The following is a 15,116-nucleotide window of genomic DNA, read 5'->3' on the forward strand; positions in this document are numbered from 1 at the left end:
TCCTTGTTGGTTCATTCCTACCATCCCCTGGTGCCCCTGGTGGGGAGGGAGGTTGGGTCTGGGTGGTTCTCTGGGGAAAAGACCTAGGCCCGGCTGGTTGAACGTGGGTCCTGGTGGGCCGAAACCCATGTGACCCTGACCCGGCATCTGCTGCTGCTGCTGCTGCTGCTGCTGCTGCTGTTGGTGGAGGCTGTGGTTGCTGTTCATCAGAGAATTCGGGCCCTGGTGATCAAACATGTGCTGCCCTGGAAACCGTGTGGACTCTGCACGATCTGTGGAGGAAGAGCGAAGAAATGCACCAAGAAAAGACGTCAAAAAAAATGTGATACGTAACATCAGCTGCAGAAAGGTACACAGCAACAGACAACTATCAAGGTAAACAATGTTTGTAAAGCTGCATTAAAACAGTGAAAAATATCTAAAATAAAGATATTTAATGCAGTTTCAAAAGGCTCATTTAGATGACGTCAGTTTTTGTGCATTGTGAGCCAATTATAATACATCACATCAGCATCAACAGACAACTCCATCAAGGTAAACAAAGCTGGGATGTTTGTAAAATTGCATTAACACAGTGGGAAAAAATATATTGAATGCCGTTCCAAAAGGCTCATTCAGATGTATATATACACACATGCATTTAACATGAGCGCAGCTGATAGAGCAGGAAGCTAGCAGCGTACCCTGTAGGTATACCGCCAGAGGTTATGTTGAATTGGATTAAATATGCCAAGAGAGCTTTGTAAGACTCACCGCCCATAAAGAGAGGCTCTCTGTCTTGGGGGCCTTGCGATGGCTGGTTCCTGAAGGGCTCCATGTGATGAAGGGGCCTCTGAGATTGGCCGAAATTGCCTGACATGTGCTGCTGGAAGTCTCCGGGACCCTGGGAAAACACAGAACTCATGAATTATAGGGCCAGGCAGGGAACTCAATAATCACAAACAAATTCAACTAATGAAAAATGGGAATTTGTTGCAGGGAGAGCTTGTAATTGAAAGGCTGGGCCTGAATTTGTGAGCAAACCTGCATTAACGCCAGAGATCTATCCATCTATCTATCTATCTATCTATAACTATCTATCTCTCTCTCTATCTATAACTATCTATCTATCTATAACTATCTATCCATCTATCTCTCTCTCTCTATCTATCTATCTCTCTCTCTCTATCTATAACTATCTATCTATCTCTCTATCTCTATCTATAACTATCTATCTCTCTCTCTCTATCTATAACTATCTATCTATCTCTCTCTATCTATCTCTCTCTCTCTATCTATAACTATCTATCTATCTCTCTATCTCTATCTATAACTATCTATCTCTCTCTCAATCCATCTCTATATCTATAAGGAACCGCAGTAGACAAAAGGCATTGCGAAAGCAACACGTCATGTTTACGCTGCATTTTCTATGAGGTAAATATTACCCGCTGGCGGATATAAGTGGCGATTTTTTTCAATCTGACTTCATATTGACAATTTTTAACAACAGAGGGTGCTACATAACACCCTTTCAGGAAAGGTCACGGACTGGGAGACCTTAATATTTGATTGAAAAAAAGTTACATACAATCAAAAAACAGCTGCGGGTAAAATTGACCCGTTGGCGGTTCTAGTGTTACGCAGCGTCCACACGGCAGGCGCGCGTTGAAGCTTGCCAGCAGGCGTGTGTGAAACGCGACCAACAACCAATCACATGAATCTCCCGCCCCGGACACACAAGCACGCGGTTTGATTGGCTAGAGCTTGTTCTGGCATATGATTTGATTGGCTGACGCTTCCGTCGAAGCTTCAAAAGTTGAACATTGCTCAACTTTTGAAGCGAGCAAAGCGAAGCGACGGAACCACAATGCAGTTCGGCAAAGCGTGACGTCACCCCATTCAAAGTGAATGGGCAGAAGCATTGAAGCTTCAACGCACTCTGCCGTGTGGACGGGCCGTTAATGCTACTTGAGGCTTTGTTGATAAACCTTCTCAAAGGGTATTTCAGGACTTTTGTTTCAACACTTTATACGAGCCACAGCTTTCTCTACTCACTGCATTACTATCTTCCCAAGGGGAAACTAGATAACCCTTTAATCCCTCCTTGGAATTCGAACCCCCCTCCTATCCGTCTCCTTTATTCCGTTAAACAAAATCTGTGTTGAAAAATTAACCTGCTATTCAACACGTGGCACTTCCACAAATGGGCTGCTTCGGCTCCTCCAAGCCCATTGTAAATTACTTAAGATGCTATCAAGGCTTAATCCATCTTTATTCCAGGTATTTAGGTGTTAGAAAAAAAGCTGGAAGGTCCCAAAAACTTGCTTAACAGAAAGTTAATCAAAGGGGCTTACAGAGACACAATGAGGGCACAATCATAGCGTTTCTAAAAAAAAAAGGGTCCGACAGGCAGGTTTGCACAATGGAGACTCTGGTGTCCATGTAATAAATCTCCAATCAAATCTCTCATCCTCTCGCTTTTCTATCCTTGATAAACAGACTGCAGGCTGCTCAATATGCAGCGGATGCTCAGCAGGGAGGGGGATATCCAAGACAAGCATAATGGAGAGGGGCCGAATGTCAAAGTGTTAAATAAAGAATGGAAATCTGAGTTTAAATGGAGCTTTTGTTTCTAGGTTTCATGCCTTGTATGTAAAGTCTAAGCTTTGCAACGTATTGAGATATGGTAAGCAGCTCTGACTGCTACCAATTAACCGAGGATGACTTTAATTGACAATATACGCAACGAGGAGAACACGATAAGGGTTTAAAACAAATATATAAATATGGTTAAACTGAACACCTAATACTAATATATACTGTAAGCATGTATAATATTCTGTGTTTTCTGGATGTAATACCTTCTAAGAGAGAGGTATGGAGCTCTGACTGCTACAAATTAACCAATAATGACTTTAAATGTCAATATACGTAACAATGAGGCCATAATAAAGGAACAAATATATAAATTAAAAGGTTAATACTATAAATGAATCCCTAGTGACAACATTTAAACATACTATGGTTGGTGGCGTCTTTATTTCTTCTTTAAATCATAATTTTTGTGGTGAAACTGAACAAATATTCTGTGTTTTTGGGATTAAATGCCGTCTAAAAGAGAGAAATGGAGCTCTGGCTGCTACCTTTTAACTAGGAATGACAAAGAGGAGAGAATAAATGATTTAAATATATATAAACACATGTTTTTAAAGCTTCAACTACTACAAATCAAAGCCTTTACCATTTCCATATAGTATAAATTGTGGCATCTTTATTTCCCGGTTAAATGTCATTATTCGAAAAGATTAAATATTCTAATACCTTTAATTGGTGCCGAGATTAATATTTCAAACCACCAGGAAAAATGTAATGCATTAATATTAGAAGCTATGACCCCCCCCCCCCCCCCGTTCACTCGGTCTTTTAACAATTAAATTTGATGGGATGATAATGTATGATAATCACGAGTAATCAGGTGCCCACTGGTAAATGGAGAGTTAATGTCACCTGCATTTCAAATTGTGTCCTTGGCAGCAACGGCCTAAACAGCTGGGGAATACGACACTATGCTTTTCATCAAAATAATATAAAAACCCACCGTCTACCGTCTGATAAGAGGCTCTCAATATATCAATATCTATCACACAGGAAATTGGGAAAAGAGGTAAATAAAAATACAGTTTTCCGTCCAAGAGATGTGGCTCATTTGGCAACTGGTTGTAAATCCACATGCAATTGGACGCAGCTATTTTCCAATGCTTCATTTGCATAAATCCATATAAAATGCACTTTCCAGGGATATGTCAGTCAGGAGCAGCGGCACCTGATGCCTGGGCTTCATTAACTAGAAGGACGGAGTAACTTAAGGCACTTTGGCAGACTCGAACCAATACAGTAATTACTTTTAAAAAAGGCATTTCCGTCATCCCTTGGCTCTGTGTGAGTGAAATAAAGCATCCTTTCTTGCAAAATCACTGACTTAACATCTCTGACGTGAAATCCAGCTTTCAGAATACATGGTGCAAGAAAAAAGGCTCCATTACACCACCAGCGTGTTTGATTAATTCAAATACCGTTCACGCAAAAAAGGTCTCCGTGCCTTTGGGACAGAAACTTGGTGAAAAGTGCATTTTAACTGGCAGGATATCCTACTTTCACAATTCCATTATGTGCCAAGCTGCATTTCATCCCATGAAGAGTTGCAAACTGCAGAAACCCCCGACCTAGTAAAAAGCCCACCGCCTAAAGCCGCTATCACGCACTTCCAGTTGTGCCGTATCGGTGTTTACAGATTTGCTTTAACAGTATTTGGCCAGGGCGGGCGCTCTAATTGCCGTAATGATATCGAGGAGAATAACCGTGTGCAGAGGGGGAGAGAAAGTGAGGTAAAAAAAAAAGGGGAGGGAGAGGAGCAGCTGCTACTCACAGGGAACCTCTGAGGACCCACAGCAGGTCTGGGTTGGCTTTGAGCAGGAGGCATCAAGGGCACTGCAATGAGAGAAAAGAGAGGGGGTGAGACGGGGAGGAGGGGGACACAAATGAGGGGGGATAGGGGAAAAAGGGAGGAGAGTCTCCATGCTTACGGCTGTTACAAAGACATACATTTTATAACAGGACATTTGCAATGAAATATATTTGCGGTTACAGGGAGTCGTAAACATTTGCACTAAGGGAACAGTATACAGAATTTTCATTACCATTTCTTCACCGTAGCTTTGTGCATATGACAATAAAACCGTTGAATATACATCGAAACCCTCCCCTTTAATTTACTTGCATCTTACACAACGTCCACAAACTTTATACTATAAACAGAAGGGATGTTTTCGTGATAATACCACTACTATTTAGACATATTTATGGCTATTTTACTTGCATCCTTTGGTTACTATAACCCTTATGAACACAGTTAGAAATACACTACATGTATACAGTTGTGTACATAGACTGTGTGTAAATATGCACATTGACATTGCATCTTACTACCTCTGCTTTTACCACTCTTATTTATTTATTTGTGTCTATTTTGTTACTGCAGTGAGAGTAAATCTATTCATCTGTAGGCGAAGAGAAAAGGTAATTTTTTCCCATTATGTATAACCTCACATCTTAATGAGAATGATTTCAATTAACTGATTGACATGTGGTTTTTTTATGCTGCTTTAAAATGAGGGTAATTGTATGTCAACATATACAACATTCAATTGGATCTCTTGAAAGAATATATAAATAAATATAGACACAAAAACATAATCATAACCACAGGCTATCCCTGATTTTCCAGAACACATCTTCCTCCCAGGAGCAAAAGAAAACCCCAATGCACACTGTGACACACACACACTGTGACACACACACACACACACTGTGACACACACACACACACACACACACACACACACACACACACACACACACATTGGCTAACATGCTTTGCTAACAACATTTCAATCTTGGCCCGGGCAGACAGGCCAGATAAACCCATCTCAGGGAATGAAATGGTGATGCCGCCAGAAAAAATAAAATAAACCCATTACTGGCTGAGAGAGCTATTCACTTGTCATTCAAGCAAACAACAAAATGACATTCTAATCCAGACACCTTTCAGGATGTCAGACAGCCAGACGTAGCATGCACCTCAACTCAGAAGCTTCCTAAATAAACCAGGGATGCACGAGTTTGGGTACAAGGAAATGTACATTTAATCAAAAATGTTAAGAGTATGAATCGTGCATTTAGCTAATTATATAAAAGAGAAATGGGGAATGGAATTTAACACGATGATGACTGGCAAAAAATACATCAATCATCTATGAATGTGTGGATATGGACACTTAGGGTTCAGAGGAAATACTCACATATGGAGAGAATACAAGGGTATGATGTGTCTATCAATTACATACTAGTATATCTGGGCTATTTCACAAGAGAAAATGTTTAAATTAGGGATAAATATCCTGGCAAAGTATGATCAAAAATGTATTTAACTAATTATATAAGAGAGAAATGGGGAATGGAATTTAACACGATGATGACTGGCAAAAAAATACATCAATCATCTATGAATGTGTGGATATGGACACTTAGGGTTCAGAGGAAATACTCACATATGGAGAGAATACAAGGGTATGATGTGTCTATGAATTACATGCTAGTTAATCTGGGTAATTTCACAGGAGAAAATGTTTAAATTCGGGATAAATATCCTGGCTAAAAAGCTGTATCTAGGAAATGGTGTATGTGAAATGGGGAAATAGAATTGAACACGTTGAAGACATTTGGAAAATACATAAAATCATCTACAAATGTGTGGATATGGACACTTAGGGTTCAGAGTAAATACTCAAATATGGAGGGAATATGGAGTTTTGCAAAAGATGGAAGCATATGATGTGTCTATGAATTACATGCTAGTCTATCTGGGTAATTTCACAGGAGAAAATGTTTAAATTAGGGATAAATATCCTGGCAAAAAGGCTATATCTAGGAAATGGTGTACGTGAAATGGGGAAATAGAATTGAAGACATTTGGAAAATACATCAAATCATCTACAAATGTGTGGATATGGACACTTAGGGTTCAGAGGAAATACTCACATATGGAGAGAATACAAGGATATGATGTGTCTATGAATTACATGCTAGTATATCTAGGCTATTTCACAAGAGAAAATGTTTAAATTAGGGATAAATATCCTGGCAAAGTATGATCAAAAATGTATTTAACTAATTATATAAGAGAAAAATGGGAAATGGAATTTAACACGATGATGAATGGCAAAAAATACATCAATCATCCAATGTGTGGATATGGACACTGACGCAGCGTCCACACGGCCTAACCCTAACCGGTGGGCGTGTCTGAAACTCGACCAACAACCAATCACATGAATCTCCCGCCCCGGACACACAAGCCAACGGTTTGATTGGCTAGAGCTTGTACTGGCATATGATTTGATTGGCTGACGCTTCCGTCGAAGCTTCAAAAGTTGAACATTGCTCAACTTTTGAAGCGAGCAACGCGAGACTCGATTATATTGATTAGAAAGCCAGATAAGCTTCTTCTTGCCCCTTTTGAACATGACGGAAACTATTTGAGAACAAAAATGGTGGGTTGACGTACTTTGCACAGAGGATGACATTATTGTAAAGCCAGATCATTTAAAATAAAAACAGCTTCATAATAGCAATATTTATTTGTACGTTGTTTTTTTATATATTTTAATCGTTTAACCTTTATTATAATTATGGCTTGAGTCTATTAACATGTTATATTTTGCTGCATGTACCTTCATAAATAATCTGAGGGGAATTTCTTGTTGTGTATTTTTAACTTGTGATGTGTCATTTTGTTTAGAGTATTTGTTTATAGTGTCGTGGACAGTCCCCATAGAGAGGCGAAGTCCCTCCCTTTCCGGGGACCTCCATGGGACCTTATTTCGGAAAAAGTATGCATTGAAGTCAATGGAGAGAAAAAGATTATCGTTCGATCCCGTTTGAATTGAGCCATGAATTACACATATGATGTTTGTCAATTTAAAAGATAATTTTGCAAGTCACAAAAAATAAAAATGTGTCGTAAAACTGTGAAGTAACACTTTGTTTTGTGTGAAACCGCTCAATGAACTACATCTCCCGTCTCGCACCACACACCCAGACGGCCGTCACGTTGGCACATTTCACTTCTTTCTTTCAGAATGAGGCGGAAAGTATTAAAAGAGGTGAAAATCACTCCAAGTCTGGGCATGCTGAGAGCTGTACATACACACAAGGGGAGTTAGTCGGTTCCTAAGAGCCAGCATGCGGGACCGGGACTCTGGGATTTGTAGTCTTTCTAGTCGCGTATTTTTCATAGTCTTATATTTCAACAGTTTTACGACAAACTGTGACTTTTTTGACATGGAAATTATTTTTTAAGATTGACAAACATCATGTGTGTAATTCGTGGCACAAAGATAATCTTTCTCTCTCCATTGACTTCAATACATAATTTTTCCGAAATAAGTTCCCATGGGTTGGAAGTAGATGGACGGGACTTCGCCTCTCTATTAGTTATAAAGAAAGGATGAAAGACGAGTAGATACAGGCGAAAGGACAACACACGTTACAACATACAGCTGCATCTGTTGTATGAAAAGTGCTATATAAATAAAGCTTTATTAATTATTATTATAAAGCACACTATAGTGAGTTGACGTACCTTGCACAGAGGATGACGTTGGCCCTCTGAAATGGGGGTTAATGTGGATGTTTTTGGACTGTGGGGGGGGTTGTTGGTGCTGCTGCTGCTGCTGCTGCTGCTGCTGCTGGGGGAAGTTTGGTGGCGGAGAACTCATCATCCGTGGTGGTGGCTCCATCTGGGGCCTCATGGGGGGGGAGCGGTGAGCCATGTGTTGGGGGATGAGGGGCTGCAATGGCTGCTGGGTAATCGCACGCCCGTGGTCCTGGAAGGGGGGAGGACCTCTCGGACGTGAAGGGTGATGCTGAGAGTGCATTTGCTGCTGATGAGGCTGATGAGGAAGAGGCATTCGGGAGGATTGCTGCTAATTGGAAGGAGAAATAGGACCAGGAGAGGAGGGGAAATCAAAACAAGCCGTCAGAACACATTTCTGATACATCAAGTGCTTGCAGCCATGCCATGACACGCAGACAAATCAATTCATAAGTTAGATGTTACCCGAAATGTATTTAATAAAAAGCTTCCCCTGAATAGTCACTATTTACGCTTTTTAAGGATGCCTTTAAGAAGTCTTTTAACATCTAAATATATCAACCAGAGATGCATCAACAACAGATACATGAACAATAACAATCAAGCAAAGTTTGAAATGACTGCTTGGTAATTGGCAAGTCTGTCTGTTTAAGATAAACAAACAAACAAACAAACAAACATGCCAGTGACCAAATAAGTCACATGGTTAAATATACAGTACGTTTTAAAAAGTACACGCTCATTAACAGCACGATGTTCATGTTGCTGGCGTGTCGTCCATCTGTCATTAATTATGCATGTCCAGTGTTTATGTTTTTAATTGTACGGGCTTTAATAAATGAATTAAATAATAATGATAATAGCAGCAGGAGTGAAAAGTCAAACAACCTTGAGGACAATCGCTTGAACACGTATTTATTATTCAAGCACAGTTTTGTTTACGGGAACTTCTATGTGTAACCTTGGTAAAAAAAAGCATGTGAGAAACTCCTTTGCAGACCGTTTACATGCACCAAAATTACACATACAGGATATAGAGAACCCTAAAAGCGTAATAGGGCCCCTTTAATTATTGAATATCACAATTAAAGGAAAGGTATTATGGTTCCAATGAGACCTGGACTTGTTCCTTTATCTAATAACCTCCCCCTGCATATCATTCCTCGCTCTTTTCATTCAGGTTAGCCATGATATTTTCCCTAGACCTTCAAACGGTCTTGTATGAACTGATGAGCCATGTAAATCAAAGGATTAAATGCTTGGAGTGATATCTAATATTAAAAGCCCACAAGAAACTAAATCCTAGGCAAAGAAGAAATGTAATTTCGCATAATGCCGTCTAAATGGATGACTGCCAAATGATTCGCTATAATCCATATATCAACATAGATAGCAGACGTTGTCGCGCGTAAACCAACAAAGACTTGAAGGTCTTAGATAGTGAAGAGAGATCAAAACACACGTGAAGTACAAAGCCTCGTAGTAACTGTGACGATTCAAGTAGGTAAAAAGTCAAGCAGTTTCAAATCATCTTATCCAGTGAAGCTTTCTTGAGCTGCTCTTCAGGAGGAGTGGCTCAGTATTAAGTGATGTCATATTCAAAAAGATAATCCCTTTCAAGAAGCTCCATTATGCTTTCTGGGGTTTTTGTGCATGTTAATGGTCTGCAAGGGCAAAAATCCCAACGTTCCTGAACAAGAGGGTGCTCTTTAAAGTAGAGACAATACATACTGATATACACCTGAACATCAGCAGGAGAGGACTCTTTAAAGTAGAGACACTACATACTGATATACACCTGAACATCAGCAGGAGAGGACTCTTTAAAGTAGAGACACTACATACTGATATACACCTGGACATCATCAGGAGAGGACTCTTTAAAGTAGAGACACTACATACTGATATAGACCTGAACTTCAGCAGGAGAGGACTCTTTAAAGTAGAGACAATACATACTGATATACACCTGAACATCAGCAGGAGAGGACTCTTTAAAGTAGAGACAATACATACTGATATACACCTGAACATCAGCAGGAGAGGACTCTTTAAAGTAGAGACACTGCATACTGATATACACCTGAACATCAGCAGGAGAGGACTCTTTAAAGTAGAGACACTGCATACTGATATACACCTGAACATCAGCAGGAGAGGACTCTTTAAAGTAGAGACAATACATACTGATATACACCTGGACATCAGCAGGAGAGGACTCTTTAAAGTAGACACACTACATACTGATATACACCTGAACATCAGCAGGAGAGGACTCTTTAAAGTAGAGACACTGCATACTGATATACACCTGAACATCAGCAGGAGAGGACTCTTTAAAGTAGAGACACTGCATACTGATATACACCTGAACATCAGCAGGAGAGGACTCTTTAAAGTAGAGACACTGCATACTGATATACACCTGAACATCAGCAGGAGAGGACTCTTTAAAGTAGAGACAATACATACTGATATACACCTGGACATCAGCAGGAGAGGACTCTTTAAAGTAGACACTACATACTGATATACACCTGAACATCAGCAGGAGAGGACTCTTTAAAGTAGAGACACTGCATACTGATATACACCTGAACATCAGCAGGAGAGGACTCTTTAAAGTAGAGACACTGCATACTGATATACACCTGAACATCAGCAGGAGAGGACTCTTTAAAGTAGAGACACTACATACTGATATACACCTGAACATCAGCAGGAGAGGACTCTTTGCATAGTGGATGATTGCTTACCTGCATGCTCATGCTCATAGGAACCCCCATCAGAGAGTGCCTCTGGTCCATCATTCTCCCTCTGTTTCCTCCTCTGAAATCTCCCATTCCAAAAGATGGGAAGCCGCCTCCTCTTCCCCCTCTTCCTCCTCTTCCTCCTTGCATTCCTCCTCTCATGCCTCGGCCTCCATAGCGGTTCTGTCTCTTTTGTCTTTCCTGTTCTTCAAACTCCATCAGATCCTGCTTAGCCTTCTCAGACAGTTCTAATAAAGGGAAGATCGGAAAGACTTGGTATAAAACAGGTTTGTAGAAATAGCACTCCAAAGATCAGAACATAAACACAGGTGATGTGTACCTAGTGTTTCGGGAATATTTCTCCGGCTACTTCCTGCATCAGCCAACCGCACAACAGCGCCATCCTTCCTTTCAGATTTGAACCGTATGCGACCAGCGTCTTCATCTTCCTCATCCTCTTCGTCCGATTCCTCTTTGGTTTCCTCTGCAGGCCCAGCTTCGTTTTCGACCTAAAAAAGACATTTTCAGAGTTTAAAAATACACATTTTGTGAATGACTATCAGCAGTATTTATCTGCAGTTTTGGTCCCATTTGATTATTTAGTTAATTCACCAACATGATGATAATCAAAATACATTTCATGTCATCTTTTTAAGCAAAAAACGCAAAGTATTCTCTGGTTTCAGCTTCAAAAATGAATGAGATTTGCCTTAAAAAGTAAATATTTTTGGGCTTTCAAAGTCTTGTAGAGCCACATATCTCAGTCTTGGATTTAGACAAGATATTTAAAGACCTACAGAAATCTAGAGTTTAAGAAAAATAGTGACAGGCCTCATGGTAAAGATCAAATGGCAAAAGATTAATCAAGAAAAAGCTTCTTTTTTTTAAGCAAAAATTCTCTGGTTTCAGCTTAAAAAATGAACAAGATTTGCCTCAAAAGTAAATATTTTCTGGCTTTCTATCTCTTCTAGAACCTTATATCTGGGTTTTGGATAGTAAGCCTGAATAAAAAAATATATTCAAAGATCTAGAGACATCTAGAGTTTAAGAAAATAGTAAAATGAACAACATTTGCCTCTAAATGTAAATATTTTTGGGCTTTCTAAGTCTTGTCGAGCCAAATATCTCAGTCTTGGATATTGACAAGATATTTGAAGATCTACAGAAATCTAGAGTTTAAGAAAATGGTGACAGACCTCATGGTAAAGATCAAATGGTAAAAGATGAATTAAGAAAATAGAGAAAAGGTGGTTTAAGCAAGAATGCTCTGGTTTCCGCTTAAAAAAATGAACAAGATTTGCCTCTCAAAGTAAATATTTTGTGGCTTTCTATCCCTTCTAGAACCAAATATCTGGGTTTCAGATAGTTAGCCTGAATAAAAAAATATATTTAAAGATCTATAGACATCTAGAGTTTAAGAAAATAGTGACAGACTTTTGGGAAATGAATCAGATCAAATCATAAAAAATGAATCAAGAAAATGGAGAAAAAGTAATATTTTAAGCAAAAATTCTCTGATTTCAGCTCAAAAAATGAACAAGATTTGCCTCTAAAAGTAAATATTTTTTGGCTTTCTAAGTCTTCTAGAACCAAATATCTTGGTCTTGGATATAGACAAGATATTTAAAGATCTAGAAACATCTAGAGTTTAAGAAAATAGTGACAGATTATGGTATTTTATAGATCAAATGGTAAAAGATTAATCAAGAAAATGTTGTTTTTTAAGCAAAAATTATTTGGTATCAGCTTCAAAAAAGTAAATATTTTGTGGCTTTCTATTTCTTCTAGAACTTTATATCTGGGTTTCAGATAGTAAGCCTGAATAAAAAAGATATTTAAAGATCTAGAGACATCTAGAGTTTAAGAAAATAGTGACAGACTTTTGGGAAATTAATCAGATCAAATCATAAAAAAGGATCAAGAAAATGGAGAAAAAGTAATATTTTAAGCAAAAATTCTCTGGTTTCAGCTAAAAAAATGAACAACATTTGCCTCTAAAAGTAAATATTTTTTGGCTTTCTAAGTCTTCTAGAACCAAATATCTTGGTCCTGGATAAAGACAAGATATTTAAAGACCTACAGAAATCTAGACTTTAAGAAAATAGTGACCTTATGGTAAAGATCAAATGGTAAAAGATTAATCAAGAAAACGTAAAAAATGCTCTGGTTTCAGCTCAAAAGAAATGAACAACATTTGCCTCTAAAAGTAAATATTTTGTGGCTTTCTATTTCTTTCGGATAGTTAGCCTGAATAAACAACAATTCTAAAGATCTAGAGACATCTAGAGTTTAAGAAAATAGTGACTGGCTTTTGAGAAATGAATCCGATCAAATCATAAAAAAGATCAATCAAGAAAAAGGCAGTTCAATCTATAACAAACATATGTGTTATACTGGTCAACATTGAACACTAAATATCATACTTCAAACTTTCAAAATGTGTACTCATGCATACACTTCTAAAACCACACACACAATAAATAAATATCTGCCCCGTCTTCGCTGGGTTTCAACGGCAGATTCAGAAAAGTGTTTTTATTGAGTGTCAACAAACCTCGCTGTCAAAGAGCTGGGAACCATCAGCTGGTTCTTCCTCCTCCTCTTCGTCCTCCTCCTCCTGCTGCGCCTCCCCCTCTACCTCCTCCTCCTCCTGCTGCTCCTCGGGGGCCTGCTGATGGACTCCATGTTCATAGGACGTTTGGTATTCATCAACCTTTATAGATCACATGGATATTGATTACATGGTGACAATGCTACGATAAAGACAATACAGCTTTATTTATAAGGCACTTTAAAACCCCTCAGACCAACGTGCTGTACAGTCAAACAAACAAACAAACCTCACGGCTCAGCGCACACACCATAACACAAGTCAAAAACAATAAGGGACATCAAAGAGGACAATTTCCAAAAAGGCTCAAATGAAAAAACTTGGGAAAAATGATATCAGACTTTTGAATATCCGCACGTTAATCAGATTAAAACAAATGTATACAGAGCATACGGCAGACATTAATATGTGATGGAGAGGATTTGGGGGAGACACCATGTAACCCCCCCCCCCCCCTCTCCCCTTCCTCTCTCCCAGCCCAAATTACCATAACAGTGGGAGCAAGGCTTCATTACTATTCCTGACAGCATTTGAAATTCAATGAGATGTAAATGTTTGACATGATATACAGAAATGCAGGCACGGATAAAAGCACGTCTTCCCAGTTCACTGATGGTGAAAATATCATTGACTGACTCCGCGCAAATCACTGCGTTATTGGCCGCGCTGTAAGTTCACGACTCCATGCCGAAAAAACAAACATTGGGAGGGAGGACAAATCAGTTCTTACTACCGAGTAAAACATGACGTATTCATTTCATATAATCCAGCAAACAACCTCTTCTCCAGGGTTGGGATAAGGTTACTTTAAAAAACGTGTATTTCATTACAATTAACAGATTGATAGGGAAACCTGCCTTTCATGAAACACATGAGCACGTAGTAGTTTAAAAAAGCAGAATCTAAGCTTGCTCCATTTTAGTTGAACACACACTATTTAATGTTAAGATCTTTATTTGATGTATTGTCCCATTGTTATCCCCATTTCAAGTGATTGTAAGGGAATACCGCTTTCTTGTGTGATTATGTTACATGTAATCTATTACAAAAAGCTCCTTAGTGACTTCTAGTCTCCGATAGTGTTTTAACGGTATTAGAGCGTCCATAACACTTTGAAGCTAAAAAATTTTGCAAAATAACGTTCTACTTTCCCATAGTGCCAATAAACTGCTTAGGGCTGAACGATATATCGTGTCATATCGTATCGCAGGGACGTTTTTTTTTTTTCATTTTTCTTTTTTAGGACGTGCGATATTAAAGGTGGGGTAGGTAAGTTTGAGAAACCGGCTCGAGATCGCTAGAATTTGAAAATACACAACCGGAGAAAATCTGCCACTTCCTTACAGAGCCCCTCCTCCAACACACACGAACGCGCACATGACCAATGAGGGCACGAGATAAGTTTGTGCCCCGATGGAAGGCTGACAGGCAGGTAGGCCATCCAGTTACTTTAGCCGGGCCGGCTCAGATGATTGGTCGTGCTTTTTACAGTACTACAGCTTCCACAGATGATATTTATTATGGATTTTTTGTCAAAGCACTTCAGATATTCATTGCTATC

The 15,116-nt window shown here is 39.1% G+C and overlaps 1 protein-coding gene across 4 annotated transcripts in view; it reads right to left on the reverse strand.

The window, feature by feature from the left end:
* The window catches only part of rbm33a (RNA binding motif protein 33a), a 40,646-nt gene that overhangs the window by 16,214 nt on the left and 9,316 nt on the right, over positions 1–15,116 (reverse strand). For 3 of the 4 annotated variants that reach the window (XM_034147019.1, XM_034147029.1, XM_034147000.1), the window contains exons 6-12: positions 13,499–13,657; positions 11,285–11,453; positions 10,951–11,192; positions 8,183–8,525; positions 4,409–4,470; positions 754–883; positions 1–272 (exon numbers count right to left, since the gene is read on the reverse strand). The exon at positions 1–272 is cut by the window's left edge. In XM_034147019.1, coding sequence (XP_034002910.1) covers positions 1–272; positions 754–883; positions 4,409–4,470; positions 8,183–8,525; positions 10,951–11,192; positions 11,285–11,453; positions 13,499–13,657 — 1,377 coding nt within the window. The remainder of the gene's footprint in view (positions 273–753; positions 884–4,408; positions 4,471–8,182; positions 8,526–10,950; positions 11,193–11,284; positions 11,454–13,498; positions 13,658–15,116) is intronic. The other variant, XM_034147009.1, reaches the window with a different exon arrangement.

The sequence above is a fragment of the Trematomus bernacchii genome, unplaced genomic scaffold (assembly GCF_902827165.1).
Source record: "Trematomus bernacchii unplaced genomic scaffold, fTreBer1.1, whole genome shotgun sequence".
In the NCBI taxonomy this organism is placed as follows: domain Eukaryota; kingdom Metazoa; phylum Chordata; class Actinopteri; order Perciformes; family Nototheniidae; genus Trematomus; species Trematomus bernacchii.